The 21,472-nt window shown below is 47.5% G+C and overlaps 1 protein-coding gene across 4 annotated transcripts in view; it reads right to left on the bottom strand.

Moving 5' to 3' along the window:
* HECW2 (HECT, C2 and WW domain containing E3 ubiquitin protein ligase 2) overlaps positions 1 to 21,472 on the bottom strand; it is a 660,271-nt gene that overhangs the window by 294,379 nt on the left and 344,420 nt on the right. For all 4 annotated transcript variants that reach the window (XM_056536055.1, XM_056536058.1, XM_056536057.1 and 1 more), the window contains one exon: positions 9,458 to 9,553. In XM_056536055.1, the coding sequence (XP_056392030.1) occupies positions 9,458 to 9,553 (96 nt within the window). The remainder of the gene's footprint in view (positions 1 to 9,457; positions 9,554 to 21,472) is intronic.

The raw sequence follows: 21,472 nt of genomic DNA, 5'->3' as shown, positions 1-21,472 counted from the left end.
CGGAAGAATTACCCTGGACCAGGTTCAACAGGGCAGTCTCAGCAGAAGAGGCTCGGGCAGGTTCCTCAAAGACACTTCGAATTTCTGAGAAGAAGGAGTGTACAGAGGCAGTGACGGGGTCATTGCGGTCCCAGAGCGGTGTGGCCCATGACAGAGCTTTTCCAGACAGAAGGCTGACCACGAAAGCCACCTTAGACCTTTCAGTAGGAAACTGGTCCGACATCATCTCCAAGTGCAGGGAACATTGGGAAAGAAAGCCACGGCAAAATTTAGAGTCCCCATCAAATTTATCCGGCAAGGATAGTCGTAGGCCTGGAGCGGCCACTCGCTGCGGAGGAGGTGCAGGAGCTGGCGGAGGAGATGATTGCTGAAGCTGTGGTAGTAGCTGCTGTAGCATCACGGTCAGTTGAGACAGCTGGTGGCCTTGTTGCGCTATCTGTTGTGACTGCTGGGCGACCACCGTGGTGAGGTCGGCGACAACTGGCAGAGGAACTTCAGCGGGATCCATGGCCGGATCTACTGTCACGATGCCGGCTGGCAGGAGGTGGATCCTCTGTGCCAGAGAGGGATTGGCGTGGACCGTGCTAGTGGACCGGTTCTAAGTCACTACTGGTTTTCACCAGAGCCCGCCGCAAAGCGGGATGGTCTTGCTGCGGCGGTAGTGACCAGGTCGTATCCACTAGCAACGGCTCAACCTCTCTGACTGCTGAAGATAGGCGCGGTACAAGGGAGTAGACAGAAGCAAGGTCGGACGTAGCAGAAGGTCGGGGCAGGCAGCAAGGATCGTAGTCAGGGGCAACGGCAGGAGGTCTGGAACACAGGCTAGGAACACACAAGGAAACGCTTTCACTGGCACAATGGCAACAAGATCCGGCGAGGGAGTGCAGGGGAAGTGAGGTATAAATAGGGAGTGCACAGGTGAACACACTAATTAGAACCACTGCGGCAATCAGCGGCGCAGTGGCCCTTTAAATCGCAGAGACCCGGCGCGCGCGCGCCCTAGGGAGCGGGGCCGCGCGCGCCGGGACAGGACCGACGGAGAGCGAGTCAGGTACGGGAGCCGGGGTGCGCATCGCGAGCGGGCGCCACCCGCATCGCGAATCGCATCCCGGCTGGAGGCGGTATCGCAGCGCACCGGGTCAGAGGATCTGACCGGAGCGCTGCAGTAGCGAGAGTGTAGCGAGCGCTCCGGGGAGGAGCGGGGACCCGGAGCGCTCGGCGTAACAGGTGTGGTAAAGAAGTTCAGTCTTTATTGCTTCATAAAGGACAGACAACGCGTTTCGAGGGATCGCCCCTCTTCCTCAGGTCATGGGTACAGAGATAAGTAACATAATGCTTTTTATATGCACAAAAAGACCGCGAAAAGGCCCAGAATGTGGGCTGGTCGGGTGACGTCACTGACAGGTGTACGTGTCAGGGAGGAGCAATGGGAAAGGTGAAAAAAGATAAAAGAACTTTGCAGTGTTATAAATACTGTTTACAAATGCTCATAATGTCATTGATCTTTAAGTCTATAGCAGGGGGGAACAGGTGATTATGAGTTTTGCCGTGGTTGAGAGTCACTGGGTCCGGTGCTGGCGCTTCGTGCCGTCCGGACGTGGATGCGTGCTGGTACTGTATTCCGAATATCGTTGAGGTCTCTGGTGGCTGTCGCCGTATTCCGCTGCAGTTGGCAGGTTCTCGGTCCGGCATGGGAGGGGCTGTGGAGGTGCCTTGTAGGCGCTGCAGTCCCCCTGTCTGCGGACCACCGCCGCGCATGTGCAGACGGCCGTGTGTCAGCGGAGCAGTTCACAGGTGAGGGAGGACTCTGACTGGCAGTGATTTAAGATGTTGGCCATATTACACCTGCTGTTTTTTCGGGATGTGAAGCAAGACACATGTACGATAATGTATCAGATTGCCGTTTTGGGTGCTGAAGGCGTAGAGCCATTGTCATTATCAATGATGGTGTGAGTGTCAGGGTCCCACGTGCTTACAGAGGCATATGGGCACGGCGGTGGGGGGGTGTATATTTATAAGATAGTAGAGGGGACATATTGGTGTCATATGTAAATTGGATGTACATTGGGAATACACATTGAGTGTTTGTGGTGCAGACGTCTCAGGTTTGGATTCGTGTTGGCGGTGGGAAGGTTTGTATGTCTGAGTCGGTAATAGGGTTCGGCGCATTCAAGGCCAAGGTGTGGTAGTTTGGTGAGCGTGGACCTTGTAAATTTGGGTTTGGTGCGAATCCGTATATGGTGTCCGAGACGGGGAGGAAAGATATGCTGGGGGGATTAATGTATTAGTTCTGTTATTTCATTCAAGCCCTGAGGCTGTAAGGAGTTCAGGCTGTAGATCCAAAACATCTCTTTTCTGACTAGTGCTTCGAATCTATTGGTGAGATGTCCCGGCACTTGGTCAATAGGTGTAATTGTAATGGGGTTGGTACTTCCAGGGTGCTGTCGGCTGCAGTGGCGCGATAATCCGTGTAGTTGGTAGCCTTTCCTTATGTTGGCCCGATGTTGGTTCAGTCTAATATGTAGGGGTTGTGTGGTCCTGCCCACGTATTGCTTCCTACATTCACATTGGATTAGGTACACAATGTAGTTGGATTGGCATGTAAGATGCTTTTTTATGGAAAAAGATTGTCCAGTGTTGGTACTGGAGAAGTGAGCTTTATCATGGCAAATGGTTTGGCAACATAAACACCTTGGTTTGTTGCACCTGAAAGAACCTTTCTTTTTTTGGTATTCTTGTTCTTGTTTGAGGGAATGTCTTTTTAGTTTACTTGGGGCGATCATTCCTTTCAGGGTGGGAGCTCGACGGAATGTGATCCTGGGTTTGGTTGGGATGATTTCTTTCAGATAGGGATCGGACTGTAGAATGTGCCAATGTTTCTGTAGGATGTTCTTTACAGACTGTTGGCCGGCTGAGTATGTTGTGATGAAATTACAACAGTAGAGGTTCTTCTTTGTGTCGCTCATTTCTTTTTGTTGTTTCGGTGAGTTTGTTTTTTTGTCCATGCATTCCTCTTGGCTTAGTGTCTTGGTCCTGGAATAGGCATTTTGGATAAGTGTTTTTGGGTACCCTTTAGCTAGAAAGCGTTTTTCCAGGGTTTTGGCCTGCGTTGCAAAGGTCGTATCCTCGGTGCAATTTTTTCTGACCCTTTTGTATTGTCCGAAGGGTGTATTCTCCTTCCATTTTTTGAAATGGCCACTGTGGAAGGAAATATAACTATTTGAGTCTACTGTTTTGAAAAACGTGGATGTTATGATGGCTCCTTCTTTGTGGGTAATTTCCAGGTCCAAAAATTTGGGGTGAGGGTGATCCCCCAGTCGTTGTTGTTGATCTCGGTCACCAATTGGTTTATTTCTTCCATCGGACCTTGCCATAGGATAAAAAGGTCGTCTATGTACCTTTTATATAGTCTGGAGTGTTTGGTGAACAGGGGGTTGCTGGTGATGAAAGTATCCTCGAAACGCCCCATGAATAAATTGGCGAAGGCAGGGGCTACTCTTGTGCCCATGGCGGTGCCACGTATTTGGTGGAATGTTTGTCCATCGTATTGGAAGAAGTTGTTCTTGAGGACTGTTTCCAGACAGGTTGTTAGGAATGTGAAGTACAGTACCAGCACGCATCCACGTCCGGACGGCACGAATCGCCAGCACCGGACCCAGTGACTCTCAACCACGGCAAAACTCATAATCACCTGTTCCCCCCTGCTATAGACTTAAAGATCAATGACATTATGAGCATTTGTAAACAGTATTTATAACACTGCAAAGTTCTTTTATCTTTATTCACCTTTCCATTGCTCCTCCCTGACACGTACACCTGTCAGTGACATCACCCGACCAGCCCACATTCTGGGCCTTTTCGCGGTCTTTTTGTGCATATAAAAAGCATTATGTTACTTGTCTCTGTACCCATGACCTGAGGAAGAGGGGCGATCCCTCGAAACGCGTTGTCTGTCCTTTATGAAGCAATAAAGACTGAACTTCTTTACCACACCTGTAGTCTCTCACCTAATTGACCACCTACACGGATCCCGCGAGCGCCAGAGGAGTATATGATTTTCGATTCTGTGACCTCTGCCATGGGCACAGAACACGCATCTTGACCGAACCGCCTCGACTATCTCGAGAAACGGAAGGATACAGGCTGCCGCGGATCACATCATTACCATACCAAGCCCACTACGGTGTCGCGCTCGCAGCGCGACACAGCAAGGTGAGCAACTTTCCACCCCCATTTTCACCTGACTCTTGTCCCCACGAGGTAAAGGCACAGGGTGCGCTGGTCTTTTGTTCCCTTTTTCTCCTCTCTTTCTCAAGATTTTAATCGTATGGACCTACAGAATAAAGAGAAGACGTCATTTTTACCGAAAAATGGACTGTGTAGAAACGGAAGCCCCCAAAAGTTACAAAATGGTGTTTTTATTGGAGAGCAGCCATGAACAGGACAGTCCAGTACAGTTCAATCCGGGGGTCTGACAGGAGGGGCTGCATCAACCCAATGAAGGGCCTCAGTCAGAGAGATGAAGAACTTAGTAGAAGCCCCATCCACCAATCGTAGACGGGCAGGATACAGCATCGAGTAGCGGCAGCCCTTGACATGCAGCTTTGCTTGGACCTCTGTGAACTGCACCCGCTGCTTACAGAGCTCCACGGAAAAGTCAGGGTAAAAAGACACTCTGCTCCCATCACACATGACCTCCCCCTTGATCCTTACAGCACGAGAACAGCATCCCTGTCCTTGAAGTGGAAAAGTTTTGCTAGGAAGGGACGAGGAGGACCCCGGGGGGAGGAGGCCTAGCTGGGAGTCTATGAACCCGTTCAATTTAGAATAAGGAGTCCACTGGAAGAATCTCCTTCAGCCATGTTTCAAGGAATAACACAGGATCATTCCCTTCCACCTTTTCAGGAAGATTCAAAAGGCAATTATTATTGCATCTAAAGCGGTTCTCCATATCATCCATACGGCTTAAAACTGCCGTAACCTGGCATTGTAAAGAATCAACCTGCTCCGGCAAGGGATGGACAGTATCCTCCAGGTAGAGACTCTGCGTTCCACGTCTTCTGTGTACTCACGTAACTTTTGGGTCTCATGTCACAGAATATCAAACTCCTGAGGCAGTTCATCTACTTTAGTCACCACGATGAATTGACAGGAGGTAAAGGCAGCCAATAGCTCTGAGAACCGGTGGTCCATAGCTGTAGCATCATAGACAGGCCTTTCGGGGGATTGTTGCTGCTGGCGAGTCGGAGACACCTCAAACAATGACAGAAGCGGCTCAGGGGAATTGCCCCTAGGATGGTCCTGAGAACTGGCTCAGCGCCCTCGCCGCTTGCGCAGAAGCCTTGGTAGCAAGTGGGGTCTGAGAACCAGGATCCCGCTGAGAAGGGCCACAGGAACGGGAGGACTTATCATCAGAAGAGGCACAGTCCTGAGGCACCACAAGACCCAGCAGAGTAGGGCAACACAGAGAGCAGGTAGAAACTCACCAGGTATATAGAGCAGGCCGGGGAAGGCAACCCAGGGGATGAAGCAGTCCACAGCAGGCAGCGGAGGCACCGCAAGTCACAGCAAGTTTGGGCCACCCAGAGAGCAGGCAGAGAAGCACAAGTTATATATGGCAGGCAGTAGGAGTCATCCAAGAGGGCCAGGCAGTCCACAGAGGACAGGAAGAGCACCACAGGTCCCAGCAGGGCAGGTCCCAACCGAGAGCAGGTAGAAAGTCACTAGTGATATTATGAAGGCAGAGGTACCTCAGTGTATAGGCAGCCCACAGAAAACAAAGAGTGTACTACAGGTTTCAGCAGGGGCTCCCCCAGGGCACAGAGGTATCCACTCAGTAACCCCTACAGTGCACCAGAAGCCAGCAGCGAGGATCAGGGAGATGCAGAAGGCTCCAGCTCAGTCCCCAGGATGACATCAGCACCACATGGCCCTGCCCATTAAGGCCTAAGTTGGCGCTGGTACTTCAGGATGCCCGAGGGTCCAGAGGCTAAAGGAATCCAGAAGCGGTTCTTCCACAGCCACCGCCACACAGCCTGGGTACAGAGGGACCCCCGGCAACAACCCACTCCAGCTCCGGACCTCCCCTCCACCGCAGGCTGCAATCACCGGAGACCGCCCACACCACAGAGAAGTACCAGAGTCGGAACCACAGCCTGCCCCCGGGGAGGTACACCAGCCAAATAAGGGTGAATCATCAGGAGAATTAACAGCAGGAGCTCCCAGAGCACGTGTCTGCTCACTCCGACATCCAGGCCACGCCCCCCCCAAGGACACATATTGTATGTACACAGTGACTCCACCAGCTGAACAGTGAGTACAGCTCTCGGAGTATAATACAGGATGAGGATGTAACAGGGAGTTAAAAGAATTTGAAGAATGCCCATTCTATATTATATATATAAAAAATAGAAAAAAACTGTACTCACCTCCAGTGCTCCCGCTGTATCTTGCTCCGGTCCCCAGGTGCAATCCTCTTCCTGAGCTGCAGCATGTTTTCGGCCCGGAGTGACATTGTTGGCCCAGTGTGTCATACTGTTGCTGAGCCAATCAGTGACCGTAATGATGTCCCGCCTCGGCCGACTTAGCAGCAGCATGATGTCATTTCGGGCCAAAGCGTCCCACTGCAGCTCAGGAAGAGGACTGCACCCAGGGACCGGAACAGGGCACAGTGGGAGCACAGGTTTATTTATTTATATACCTGTCGAATGGACATTTATCTAAAATACACTTTAAGCTGATTAGGTCCACCGTAGCAAAATTGCGGTGTCTGATCATTTCATATGTGGTGTTCCCGCATGCGTAAGTGTTCAAACTATTAAAATATATCTTTAATTAAATTTAAAAAATGCCATAGTCCAGAATTGATGATTTTTGGTTAATAAAACATGTTAAAAAAATCCAAGAAAGACAAAAATGGTAAATCTGAAAACTACAGATCATGGCACAAAAAGTAAGTCCTCATATATCCCTGTATATGGAAAGATAAAATAGTTGTAGCGGTCAGAAGAGGACAATTTTAGGCACACTGATTTTCATACAAAAAATGTAATTTTTAAAAAGCAGGAAAATAGAACAAAACCTATATAAATTGGGTATTGTTGTAATCATATGGATCTGTAGAATAAAGATAAGGAGTTATATATATATTTTTTTTTTACCAAAGTGGACTGCGTAGATAGGGAAGCCCCAAAACTTACAAAATGGCTTTATTTTTTTTATTTGGCCCTTCAAATATTTTTTTTTTTTTTTTTGTGTAACTGTAGATTTTGTGGTATAATGAGTGATTTTATTACAAAGTACAATTGGTGGCGCAAAATACTTTTCTTCCATTTTGCCTGGGCTGCCAGCATCTAAAAAAAAAAAAAAAACGGCACTCACCTGTCATAGGTTCCTTGGTGCCCTGGCATCAATGCTCCAGTCCTCCGCTGCTGTCTCCTCCCCTGTTGCCCCTGGTCAACATGTCACAGCTAATCACTGGCCACAGCGATGTCCCACCAAGTCCGGTGATAAGTTGAGCGACAATGTGATGCATTGAGCCTCAGCACCAGGGAGAGGACCAGTGCCAGGGTTCAATGCATCCCACTGATGCTCAGCCTATCGCCACCCTAGGCCAGCGATTAGCTGATGCATTGATCATGGGCAACCAGGAGGAAGACAGCAGCGGAGGACTGGAGTGGCGATCCCGGGACACCAAAAGAGCGATGCCAGGTAAGTCTAGTTTTTTTTTATATCTCATCAGCCAGGGCATAATGGCTGAAAAAAGACCTGGACACATCTACTTTAGGCTAGTGATTCCCAAACAGGGTGCCTCCAGCTGCTGAGAAACTACAACACCCAGCATGTCTGGACATGTATCCCACAACCCTCAACCTTTTCCCCAATTAAACTCTGGATAAGGGATACATTTTCCTAACCAGAGGTACCTCTTTAAAGATGCAGTAATTAGGTAGGAAGGTGGGTGGGGTGGTTAGGTATGTGGGGCCTGGGGGTTTATTGGGGTAGGCAGGTGGGGGGGGGATAGGCCAATGGGGGGGGTTAACTTTATGGTGGCACTATCAGGTTTTGTTGGGATAGGCAGGTTAGGTGTGGGGTAGGGCATGCCAGTGGGGGGGTTACCTGTATGGTGGCACTAGCAGGAGGCCTGGCGCTGCGATATTCTGCAGCAGTGCAGGAAGTCAGTCAAGCGGCGCCACGGCGGTGCAGGTACAGATTAGGTAAAACTGACTGTGGGCGCGTGCGCATTTCCCACGCGCTCCTCTCTGCCGGCACCATGTCACATGTCATCACTGACGTGACGACTCGCACTACTCCCAGAAAGACACTGCAGTACTTTCGGGCCAGACGCTGCCTGGGAGGTAACAAAGAACAAAAATGGGGAACGCGTCTGCGCCCCCTTTACAGAGGCTCTGCTGTGGCTGCCTGCGGGATAAAAAAAAAAGGGGGGGGGACCACGTTTGCGCCCCCTTTACAGAGTCTGCAGCTGTGCCTGAGGAGACTGCCTCAGTTGCCTCATGGCAGCTACAGCTCTGTATCCATGGGAGTCTGGTATTGAAACTCATACATAAGTAAATGGGACTGAACATGCACAGAAGCGATACTCTTTGTTAAAAAGCAAACCCCTTATCTAACCCTGACAACCCCTTAACATGTTTGAAATTTGTCGGCTTTGTAAGTTGAGTGTTCAGTAGTTGATGCATGAAATCATAGAGAAACATTGAAAATGAACACTCGCTATCTGCTCCATAAGGTTGCCCAAGGGAGTCTGAATTACAAATTGTTTTTCAGACGGCAGTTTCTGACTGTCATTTTACATATAGATCTTCTGATGACGAGGCTAGTTTAGCTTTAAAACACATCAGATTATACTTCTAATAAAGTAACTCTAAAATTATTCCAGATTGCATCAGCTTAAATCTTGTAAAGCCCCCTACACATATATCAGTTGTCCAGCGGTGTGTCACTCCGGTGTGCACTCGAGGGAAACTGATGATAGAACAGACCCCATTCATTCGAATGGGACAGTTCCCATTCATCCAGCATCTCAAGCTGCATGCCGGATGGCTAGATACCCCGGACCATCACCTACAAGGAAACGCAGCAATATGTCTGGAATTCAGAAATAATGTATGGCGGATTATAAACAACTGATGCACATTGTGAACAGTTGCATTACGTTTTAAGGCTGGGTTCATTGAGCTGGATAACGGATGATTGCTAAGCACACCTCTAATAACTTCTGCAATGGCAATTTCCCAGCAATCCCACATGAGGATAAACCAATGACTTTGAGTAATTATTTTTTGGAGGAGAGCAAGTCCTCTTAAAGGTGTTTAAAAGCTAGTAAACAGAAAAAGTACGATTACAGATAAAATAATACATATTGTGATAAATACTTTAGTGCAAATACTAATAAAACATAAATAGAATGTGAAATTAGAATTAAATAACATCTCACTAGGTGGTAAAGCTTCATCTATTCTCTGGTATCTGCTGACATCATGACGGACTGAAGGAAGTGACCGCAATGGTTGATGACCATTCACTTGGGGACCTGTGGAAAAACAGAATAAGGAAAACAATTTTCAACTAGAAAAGTTGAAAAAAAAAAAAAGACTATACTTTTATTGATTTAACATAATTAGTTAAAGGAAAACTGAAAGGAGGATCACCTGCACTAAGCTGAGGGTTAATGGTGAACAGTAGCGCGATGGCTAATGTCCAGCATTCCCAGCAGGTACCAGGCATGAATAAAGAGAGCACAGCTCTTGGGCTCCCTACATGTACAGGATGTAAATGTACATCCTAGTGTGCAAAGTACCAGGGCCTCATGATGGACATTTATCATTGTTTGCTTTGGTAAGAGAGTTCTGAAGGCAGTTTTTTTTTTCTATAGTTTTGCTTATGTGCTACATATTTATTATACTAACAAAGGGGTTTGATAAATTTGGAGCACATAAGGAAAAAACACCAAAGTCTCAATTGAGACTTTTTTGCAATTTTTTTTAATTTGCTCATGTAAGTAAGTTTTGTACTCCAGGTCAGACCTGGAGTAGACTGGAGTGACTTTTTAAAAGGGGTTAGCGACTTTTTTTTTTGCCTAAGTGCAACATTGCCACATCATAAATACGTGACCACTACAAAGTGAAAACTAAAAATGTATGTTTACTCACAAAAGTCACATTAAAAAAGTGATTAGTGTCACACGTGCAACTTTTTGTGCACAAGGAGGATAAAAGTGACCTGGCAGAATACCCCTAAAAATATTCTCACATACTCTTTTGTTCATCACCAAATTGGATGTTTAGATACCAGCAAGTGCCAGGACACTTCCTAAAAAAGATTTTGCAACAGGAAGGGCTATCCACAAGCAGGCCCGTCGCTAAAGGACAGGCAAACTAAGCAATTGCTTGGGGCCCCGAGCTGGCCCGGGGCCCCAAGCAGAGCCGATGCTTGTTGTGCTTCCTGTAAGGCTGCAGCTGCCTGAGCGCTCTATAGAGCCTCAAGCGGCTGCAGCACTCCTAGTCACCTCCCGAGTTCCTCCCCTTCCCTGTAGCGTGGCCGAGCTCCTCTTCCTCCAGTCCAGCCGGCCACCGCGCGGTACAGGAACAGGAGATTCAGTTTCCTGTTCCCGGCCGGACTGACAGGAAGTGTACACTGAGTGCTCACTTCTTTTCAGTCCGGCCGGGAACAGGAAACTAAATCTCCTGTACCACGCGACTGGACTGAGTGACAGCAAAGAGGTAGAGGAGCTCGGCCACGCTACAGGGTCCAGGGAAGGAGCCGGAGGAGGTAATTAGAACATAGGTAGGGTAGGGAAGGGGAAAAAACAGAGGGGGGAGCAAAACAAAAAAAAAAACATAAGGAGGGGGGGGGGGGAGTAATAAGGACACAGGAAGGGCTAGGAGGGAGTGAGAAGGACAGGGGGAAGAAAGAAGGACACAGGGGAGGCGAATAAGAAGGACACAGGGAGGGGGAGGGGGAGTAAGAAGGACAGGGGGAGGAGGGAGTAAGAAGGACAGGGGGAGGTGGAGGGGGTGGGCCTCCATGTCTATTTTGCTTGGGGCCCCCAAATTCCTTCAAACGACCCTGTACATAAGTGCAGAACTTGCTCAGGAATGGTAGCAGGCAGATGTCAGTGCATCTGTACACACAGTGAGGCGAAGGGTTTTGGAGGCTGGCCTGGTGTCAAGAAGGGAATCGAAAAGCCACTTCACTCCATTAAAACATCAAGGACAGACTGATATTCTGCAAGAATTACATAGATTGGACTGCAAATGACTGGGGTATAGTTATTTTCTCTGGTAAAGAACCCTATCAAATTAACTGGGGCATCCGGAAGAATGATTGTCTGAAGAAGAAAAGATGAGCGTTACCATAAGTCCTGTGTCATGTCAACAGTAAAGCATCCTCTGTGGGGTTACTTTTCATCCAAAGAAGCGGGCTCAGTCACAATTTTGCCTAAGAATGCTGTCATGTATAAAGAATAGCATCTAAACATCCTCTAAGTGCAACTTCTCCCAATGATCCAGGAGCAATTTGGTGATTAACAATGCCTTATTCAGCATTATGGAGCATCATGTCACAAGGCCAAAGTAAAAATAAGTGCCTTTGTAAAAAAAATATTGACATTTCGGGCCCATGGCCAGTAAACTCTACAGATCTCCTGAGATTAACCTGTTAAAGACATGGGGCATAAAGGTACGCCCTTAATTCTTGGTACTTAAAGGGGTACTCCAGTGCTCCAGCATCTTGAACATTTTGGACAGAACGCTCAGAGGCGGTGATCGTGATGTCACAGCCACGCCCCTTCCATTCATTTCTATGGGAGGGGGGCGTGTTGACCAACAAGCCCACTCCCATAGACATTAATGGAGGGGGTGTAGCCGTGATGTCAGAACGAATGCCGCAGGAACCCGGCGTTTGTTTAGAACACTGGGTGCTACAGGAGATCGTGGGTGCCCCCAGCAGCGGGACCCCCATGATCAGAAATCTTATCCCCTATCCTTTGGATGGGGTATAAGATGTCTAGCAACGGAGTACCCATTTTAAAGCGGTACTCCAGTAAAATAATTTTTTTTAACCTCTTAAGGATGCAGGGCATACCTGTACACCCTGTGCCCGGTGTATAATGCGGGGTCACGCCGTGACCCCACGTCATAGCGGATCGGTCCAGGTGTCTAATTTAAGCAGGGACCCTGGGCTAATAGCGTGCGACACCGATCGTTGTGCCATGTGCTATTAACCCTTTAGATGCGACATTCAATGTTGATCGCAGAGTCTAAAATGAAAGTGAAAGCCTCCGGGCAGCTCAGTCGGGGTGATCGGGACCATCGCGGTGAAAAAGAGAATGCCTTACCTGCCTCCATCGTGTCCGATCGGCGATTGATTGCTCCAAGAATGAGATCCAGGGTTGAGCAATCAACCGCCAATAACACTGATCATCCCCATGTTAACGCATGGGGATGATTTGTGTATAAGATCGGTATGTGCAGTGCTATAGCCACTAGAGGGAGCTATAACACTGCAAAAAAAAAGTGTGAAAAAAAGTTAATAAAGATCATTTAACCCCTTCCCTAATAAAAGTAAGAATCACCCCCTTTTCCCATTTAAAAAAAAAAAACCTGTAAATAAAAATAAACATATTTGGTATCGCCACGTGCTGAAATATCCAAACTATAAAAAATATATCGTCAATTAAACGGCACGGTCAATGGCATACGCGCAAAACAATTCCAAAGTCCAAAATAGGGTATTTTTGGTCACTTTTTATATAATGAAAAAATGTATAAAAAGTGATCAAAAAGTCAGATCAATACAAAAATGGTAACAATAAAAACTTCAGATCACGGCGCAAAAAATGAGCCCTCATACTGGCCCGTACGTCGGTAAGCTTTAGGGGTCAGAAGATGACAATTTTAAGCGTATAAATTTTCCTGCATGTAGTTATGATCTTTTTCAGAAGAAATACTAAATCAAACCTATATAAGTAGGGTATCATTTTAACCGTATGGACCTATAGATGATAAGGTGTCATTTTTACCGAAAAATGCACTGCGTAGAAACGGAAGCCCCCAAAATTTACAAAATGGAATTTTGTTTTTCAATTTTGTCACACAATAAATTTATTTTCCGTTTTGTCGTAGATTTTTTGGTAAAATGACTGATGTCATTACAAAGTAGAATTGGTGGCACAAAAAATAAGCTATAATATGGAATTTTAGGTGCAAAATTGAAAGCGTTATGATTTTTAGAAGGTGATGAGGAAGAAATGAAAATGGAAAAACCCTGCATCCTTAATCCGTTAAGGACCACGGGCGTATGGGTACACACTGACGCCTTGGTATTTAAGGACCAAGGGGGTACCTGTACACCCGTGAGAATTTAGGTCCCCGCGGCACGCCGGACCGCGGTGACTGCTCATATTGAACAGCAGGCATCCTGTGCAAATGCCCAGGGGAGTCATCAGACCCCCCATGTCGGCTATCGCCGCAAATCGCCAGTGAATTCACACTGGCAATTTGCGCTGATCCCGGGTCATACGGGCCTATTGTGACCCGGAAAATAAGGGGGATTGGGGTTGTCCAAAACACCCACGATCCCCCTGAAGGGATAGGAGTGAGGTGGCAGGGATGCCAACTAGGGATCGACCGATTATCGGTTTGGACGATATTATCGGACGATATTTGCGATTTTCTAAGTTATCGGTATCATCAATTACCTTGCCGATAATGCGGGCGCTTTAAATCAATGAACTGCAGTGGCTTTTGTGGCGCCAGAGACCGCCCGCTTCTCTCCCCCTGCCTGTCCTGGGGTCCTGAGTCCAACCACTGCCGCTGCCTGATTGCCTCCCCTCTGGCCAGAGACCTCCGCTGCCACTGCCCCATTGCCTCCCCCATCCTCTGTTTTATAATTACCTGTTTCCGGGGTCCGCACTACTTCTGGCTCCGGCGGCATCCTGAGCTGTCACTGTGCACCAGGCCACTGATGGTGATGTCGTGTTGAGGATGTCACTCGCACAGCAACTCAATCTCTATTGTGCAAAGCGGCGAGGTTGGACTCAGGACAGCGGCGGTGGTGGTGGTTTGACACACGGCGGGCAGCGGCGGTGGTTGGACTCAGGACCCCAGGACAGGAAGGGGGTGGAGAAGCGGGTGGCGGCGGCAGTCTCTGGCCCCGCAAAAGCTGCTGCAGTTCATAAATTTACAGTGCCCGCTTTAAATGATTGATCTGCAGTGGCTTCTGCGGGGCCAGAAATAGTTTATCTGGGTATACAAACACACATGCACCCTCATTTTACCAAGGATATTTGGGGTGGGGGAATTAAAATGCACGGAATAACGGTATAAGTTGTTACGCCGAGCGCTCCGGGGCCCTGCTTCTCCCCGGAGCGCTCGCGGCGTTCCTCTCTCTGCAGACCCGCTGACCGGGAGCGCTGCACTGACACTGCCGGCGGGGATGCGATTCGCATAGTGGGACGCGCCCGCTCGCGAATCGCATCCCAAGTCACTCACCTGTCCCGGTCCCCGGCTGTCACGTCCTGGCGCGCGCGGCTCCACTCCTTAGGGCGCGCGCGCGCCAGCTCTCTAAGATTTAAAGGGCCAGTGCACCAATGATTGGTGCCTGGCCCAATCAGTCTAATTAGCCTCCACCTGCTCCCTGCTCATATAACCTCACTTCCCCTTCACTTTCTGGCCGGATCTTGTTGCCTTGTGCCAGAGAAAGCGTTTATAGTGTTTGCCTTACCAGTGTTCCTGACCTCTTGCTATCGCCATTGACTACGAACCTTGCCGCCTGCCCTGACCTTCTGCTACGTCTGACCTTGCCTCTGTCTAGTCCTTCTGTCCCACGCCTTCTCAGCAGTCAGCGAGGTTGAGCCGTTGCCGGTGGATACGACCTGGTTGCTACCGCCGCAGCAAGACCATCCCGCTTTGCGGCGGGCTCTGGTGAATACCAGTAGCAACCTAGAACCGGTCCACCGACACTGTCCACGTCAATCCCTCGCTGACACAGAGGATCCACATCCAGCCTGCCGAATCCTAACATAAGTTATCGGCTATCGGCTCTAAAAAATCTATATCGGTCGATCTCTAGTGCCAACCCTTCTATCCCTGCTATTGGTCGTCAATAGCAGATCAGGGGCGGTTGGGGGGGTATAACTTTCGGTTGGGCAGAATGGGGAAACCGAAGAGGACCGGCACCAAAGTACACTTACCCATCGGCGGAAGCAGGCAGCGATCGGCGGAAGAAGAGGACGGCGATGCAGCTCCCTGGATCCTACGGAAGCCGGTGAGTTGCCTAGCAACATCTGGAGGGCTACAGTTTGAGACCACTATACAATGGTCACCAAACTGTAACCCTCCAGATGTTGCAAAACTACAACTTTCAGCATGCCCAGACAGCTGTTTACTGTTTGGGCATGCTGGGATTTGCAGTTTTGCAACAGCTGGAGGGCTACAGTTTGGAGATCACTGTGCAGTGGTCTCTAAAACTGTAGCCCTCCAGATGTTTCAAAACTGCAAATCCCAGCATGCGCAAACAGCTGTCTTGGCATGCTGGGAGTTGCAGTTGTGTACCTCCAGCTGTTGCATAACTACATCTCCCAGCATGCCCTTCGGCGATCAGTACATGCTGGGAGTTGTACTTTTGCAACAGCTGGAGGCACATTGGTTGGAAAATACTGAGTTAGGTAACAGAACCTAACTGAAGGTTTTCCAATCAGTGTGCCCCCAGCTGTTGCAAAAGTTCAACTCCCAGCATGCACTGTCTGGAGGTTTGCCCCCCCCCCCATGTGAATGTACAGGGTACATTCACACAGGCAGGTTTACAGTGAGTTTCCTGCTTCAAGTATGAGCTGTGGCAAATTTTTCGCCGCAGTGCAAACTCCTAGCGGGAAGCTCACTGTAAACCTCCGCCTGTGTGAATGTAACCTAAAAACACTACACTTCACTAACACATAATAAAGGGTAAAACACTACATATACACCCCCTTACACTGTTCACCCAATAAAAATGAAAAACGTATTGGACGGCAGTGTTTCCAAAACGGAGCCTCCAGCCACTGACTCCAGGCATGCTGGGAGTTTAGCAACCCTGTTTGGGAATCACTGGTGTAGAATACCCCTATGTACACCCCTATGCAATCTCTACTTTAGTACTCAAATGCACATGGCGCTCTCTCAATTCGGAGCCCTGTCGTATTTCAAGGAAAATGAAAAAAAAATGTTTTCACTAAAATGCTGGTGTTATCCTAACTTTTTCATTTTCCCAACGGAAAATAGGAAAAAAGCCTTCCAAAATTTGTAACCCCATTTCTTCTGAGTAAGACTATACCCTATATGTGGATATTAAGTGCTCTGCTTTTGAAAAGCGTTTACAAAGCCCCATAGTGCCAGAACAATGGACCCCCCACATGTGACCCCATTTTGAAAACTACACCCTTCACGTAATGTATTAAGGGGTACAGTGAGCATTTACGCCCCAGAGGTGTCTGACAGATTTTTGGAAGAGTGGTCCGTGAAAATTAAAAATTTTATTTTTCATTTGCATAGCCCACTGTTCCAAAGATCTGTCAAATGCCAGTGGGGTGTTAATGCTCACTGCACCCCTTATTAAATTCTGTGAGGGGTGTAGTTTCTAAAATGGGGTAGCATGTGGGGGGGGTCCACTGTGCTGGCACCAAGGGGGGCTTTGTAAACGCACATGGCCCCTGACTTCCATTCCAAACAAATTCTCTTTCCAAAAGCTCAATGGCGTTCCTCCTCTTCTGAGCATTCAGAAGAGATGAGGTTACAAATTTTGGGGGGCATTTTCTCCTATTACCCCTTGCAAAAATGTAAAATTTGGGGAAAAACCAGCTTATTTTTTTTTTCATTTACACATCTCACTTTAACAAAAAGTCGTCAAACACCTGTGAGGTGTTAAGGCTCACTGTACCCCTTGTTACGTTCCTTGAGGTGTGTAGTTTCCAAAATAGCATGCCATGTGTGTTTTTTTTTTTTGCTGTTCTGGCACCATAGGGGCTTCCTAAATGCGACATGCCCCCAAAAACCATTTCAGCAAAATTTGCTTTCCAAAAGCCAAATGTGACTCCTTCTCTTCTGAGCATTGTAGCTCACCCGCAGAGCAATTTACGTCCTAACATGAGGTATTTCCATACTCAGAAGAGATGGGGTTACAAATTTTGGGGGGCATTTTCTCCCATTACCCTTTGTAAAAATGGTAAATTTGGGGGGAAAAACCTGCACTTTAGTGAAAAAACTTTTTTTCTTATTTACACATCCGACTTTAACCTCCTGAGCGGTATTCCCGAGCGTGACTCGGGGTTAATTTTCCCTGCCAGGATCGGTAACCCCGAGTCACGCTCGGGGTAGAATTGCAGAGTTCCCGGCCGGGCTGCACGATATATCGCAAAAGCAATGTGATATAGCGATGCGGCCCCCCGGGAAAACATGCGATTATCTGCTCTGGTCGGCTCCCGTTGCGGGGGCCGGCCAGAGCAGGTAAAGAAAAATACTAAAAGTCAGTGTTTCCCTACCAGGGGGCCTCCAGCTGTTGCAAAACTACAACTCTCAGCATGCCCGAACAGCCAAAGGCTGTCCGGGCATGCTGGGAGTAGTAGTTTCACAACAGCTGGAGGCCCCCTGGTAGAAAAACACTGAGCTAAGTGTAAAAGGAAGAAGTAGTAAAATAAAAAAAACTTTTGCTCACCTAGTCCCGGTCCCTGCAGATGTCGTTCCCCTCCGTGCGGTCCGGGGTGTCCTCTCTTCACTATTCATCTTCTAGGACCTTTCACTTTTCAGCCAATCACAGGCCGCAGTGGTGTAAAGCCTGTGATTGGCTGAAGGGGAAAGGGCTTGTTCTGCAGCAGATACACTAGGTATGAAATCTGCCGGCAAACCTAGTGTATTTGCTGCAGGACAAGGTGAGAAGGGGGGATGAATGTGACAAAGGGGGGAATGTGACAAGGGGGGAATGTGACAGGGGGGGAATGTGACAGGGGGGGAATGTGACAAGGGGGGAATGTGACAGGGGGGGAATGTGACAAGGGGGGAATGTGACAGGGGGGGAATGTGACAGGGGGGGAATGTGACAGGGGGGGAATGTGACAAGGGGGGAATGTGACAGGGGGGGAATGTGACAGGGGGGGGATGTGACAAGGGGGGAATGTGACAAGGGGGGAATGTGACAGGGGGGGAATGTGACAGGGGGGGAATGTGACAGGGGGGGAATGTGACAAGGAGGGAATGTGACAAGGGGGGAATGTGACAAGGGGGGAATGTGACAGGGGGGGAATGTGAGACGGGGGGAATGTGAGAGGGGGGGAATGTGACAGGGGGGGAATGTGACGGGGGGAATGTGACAAGGGGGGGAATGTGACAGGGGGGGAATGTGACAGGGGGGGATGAATGTGACAAAGGGGGGAATGTGACAGGGGGGAATGTGACAAGGGGGGAATGTGACAGGGGGGGGAATGTGACAGGGGGGGAATGTGACAGGGGAGGAATGTGACAAGGGGGGAATGTGACAAGGGGGGAATGTGACAAGGGGGGAATGTGACAAGGGGGGAATGTGAGAGGGGGGGAATGTGAGAGGGGGGGAATGTGACAGGGGGGAATGTGACAAGGGGGGGAATGTGACAGGGGGGATGTGACATGAAGGGGGGATGTGACAAGGGGGGGATGTGACAGGGGGAGGGGAATGTAACATGAAGGGGGAGAATGTGACAAGGGGGGGAATGTGACAAGGAGGGGGGAGAATGTGACAAGGAGGGGGGAGAATGTGACAAGGAGGGGGGAGAATGTGACGGGGGATGTGACAAGGGAGAGGGGAATGTGACGGGGGAGATGTGAAATGGGCGGAGGGAGATGTGAAATTCAGTTAAAAAAAATTGTACCGCTTTTGGTACACATTTCCAGACAGAATCATACCGCCAGGGAGGTTAACGAAGAGTCGTCAAACACCTGTGGGGTGTTAAGGCTCACTATACCCCTTGTTGTGTGCCTTGAGGGATGTAGTTTCCAAAATGGTATGCCATGTGGTGGGTTTTCTGCTGTTCTGGCACCATAGGGGCGTCCTAAATGTGACATGCCCCCCAAAAACCATTTCAGAAAAACTCACTCTCCAAAATCCCAATGTCGCTCCTTCCCTTCTGAGCTCGCCAAACACTTGACATACACATATGAGGTATTTCCTTACTCGAGAGAAATTGGGTTACAAATTTTGAGAGGATTTTTCTCCTTTTACCCCTTGTAAAAATTCAAAAACTGGGTCTACAAGAACATGCGAGTGTAAAAAATGAAGACTTTGAATTTTCTCCTTCACTTTGCTGCTATTCCAGTGAAACACTTAAAGGGTTAACACACTTACTGAATGTCATTTTGAATACTTTGAGGGGTGCAGTTTTTTATAATGGGGTCATTTGTGGGGTATTTCTAATATGAAGGCCCCTCAAATCCACTTCAAAACTGAACTGGTCCCTGAAAAATTCCGATTTTGATAATGTTGTGGAAAATTGCTGCTGAACTTTGAAGCCCTCTGATGTCTTCCAAAAGAAAAAACATGTCAACTTTATGATGCAGGACCCATACCAGTACACCCACATTATATTGTTAATGAAGAGTGTATCCTTGTTATGGACCTGAGGAAGGCTTAATGCCGAAACGCTTTGTCCGAAAATACTGAATAAACATTTGCTTTGTCCTGTGCTGGCCTGTGTTCTATTTCTGTTCTCCAAAAGGAGCAGCGCCTTCCATCAAAACCGTCTTTTTTCGTTCTATTGCCTATGGTATGCTGTATAGGAAGTTGTATAGTTCTTTTCTGTCAGACCACAGTGCTCTCTGCAGACACCTCTGTCCGTGTCAACATCTGTCCAGAGTAGGAACAAATCCCCATAGAAAACCTCTCCTGCTCTGTACAGTTCCTGACATGGACAGAGGTTTCAGCAGAGAGCACTGTGGTCAGACTGAAAAGTACTTCACAACTTCCTCTGGAGCATACAACAGCTGAAAAGTACTGGAAATAGTACTAAATAGAAGTAATTTACAAATCTGTTGAACTTTCTGCCACCAGATGATTATAAAAAAAATTGCTTTCCACCGGAGTACCCCTTTAAGGGACTTTGAAGCTAACACAGGAGCTGCTCCCACTTCATCCAACTATCAGTAGCCAGACACTCACTGCTAATGACAGGCACTGGCGACCCCACCACTACTGTCATTTAACCCTTCGGCCGCCAATTCAAAGATGCAGCTTGGCTTAGCCAAGCTATATCAGTGGATTGCCAGGCTCACTGTCATAAGCATAAAATTGCTTATAAAATATTGCGTATAAAAGTCCCTTAAGGGGAATAAAAAAATAAAAAAAGAACAACATCTTTGTATCACGGCATATGTAAATTAGAATATAAAATATAAAATATTAAATTATAATGTTTATGATACCACATGGTAAACGGTGTAAACGTAAAAAGATCAAAAATACAGATTTTTAATGACATCATATATTGATAAGAATGACCCTTATGTTTCTGATGACTGATCAATATATATTAATACTAATATGCCATTGCTGATGCTGGAGAAAGATATTTGTTAAACTACCCTTAACCCATAAACCAGCTTGTTATTTGCTTGCAACTAAGAAACCTTGGAATGACGCCAAGAGGCCCAAAATGAGACATCAGAAGACAAAACATTTGAGGAAGATACAGAAGGGCAAAGATCTGGGATTCTCCAGTATGAGAGTGAGAGGGCCGCACATATGAACTTTGGCCAAGAAAAAAATGGATGCTAAATATGCTAATATATACAGAGTTAGAGCTCAAATAACCAATCAAAATTTAACATGATGATTTTGACGTCATATCTAAACCTCCCTTTTTTGTCAAATATAAAAATAATGTACTTCCGTGTAATTAAACAGAACTCCTTGGGCAGCTCTCTAGGGAGTATGCTGAGAAGGAGATATGATACCAAAATTCTGTCTGGTGTGTGTTCCTTGTGCCGGCACTCAGCGGTATATAGCAGCAATCACTCACATTTTAATGCCTCACCTCAAGCCATCCTTGATGATATCAGAAAAAAATTATTAAAAAGCGATCAATAAGTCCCATCAAAACAAAAATGGTACCTATAAAAACTACAGATCACAGCGCAAAAAATGTGCCCTCATATATCACTGTATATGAAAAAAGGGGTCAGAAAGGACAATTTTATGCATACCAATTTTGTTGGTTTGTAATCTTTTAAAATAGTATATTAATAGAAAAACTATATACATTGGGTATCATTTTAATCGCATTGACGTACAGGATAAATATTATGTATCATTATTTTACCATTAAGTGCACTGTATAAAAAAACAAACACCCAAAAATTTGCTAAATTGCAGTTTTCTTATAAATTTTCACCCAGAAATAATTATTTTTTGGTTTCGTGGTACATTTTGTGGTAAAATGAAAGATGTCATTACA

Source organism: Hyla sarda, chromosome 8 (assembly GCF_029499605.1).
Source record: "Hyla sarda isolate aHylSar1 chromosome 8, aHylSar1.hap1, whole genome shotgun sequence".
Classification (NCBI taxonomy): domain Eukaryota; kingdom Metazoa; phylum Chordata; class Amphibia; order Anura; family Hylidae; genus Hyla; species Hyla sarda.
The sequence above is the reverse complement of the archived record's forward strand: the minus strand, read 5'-3'. Positions and strand labels throughout refer to the sequence as shown.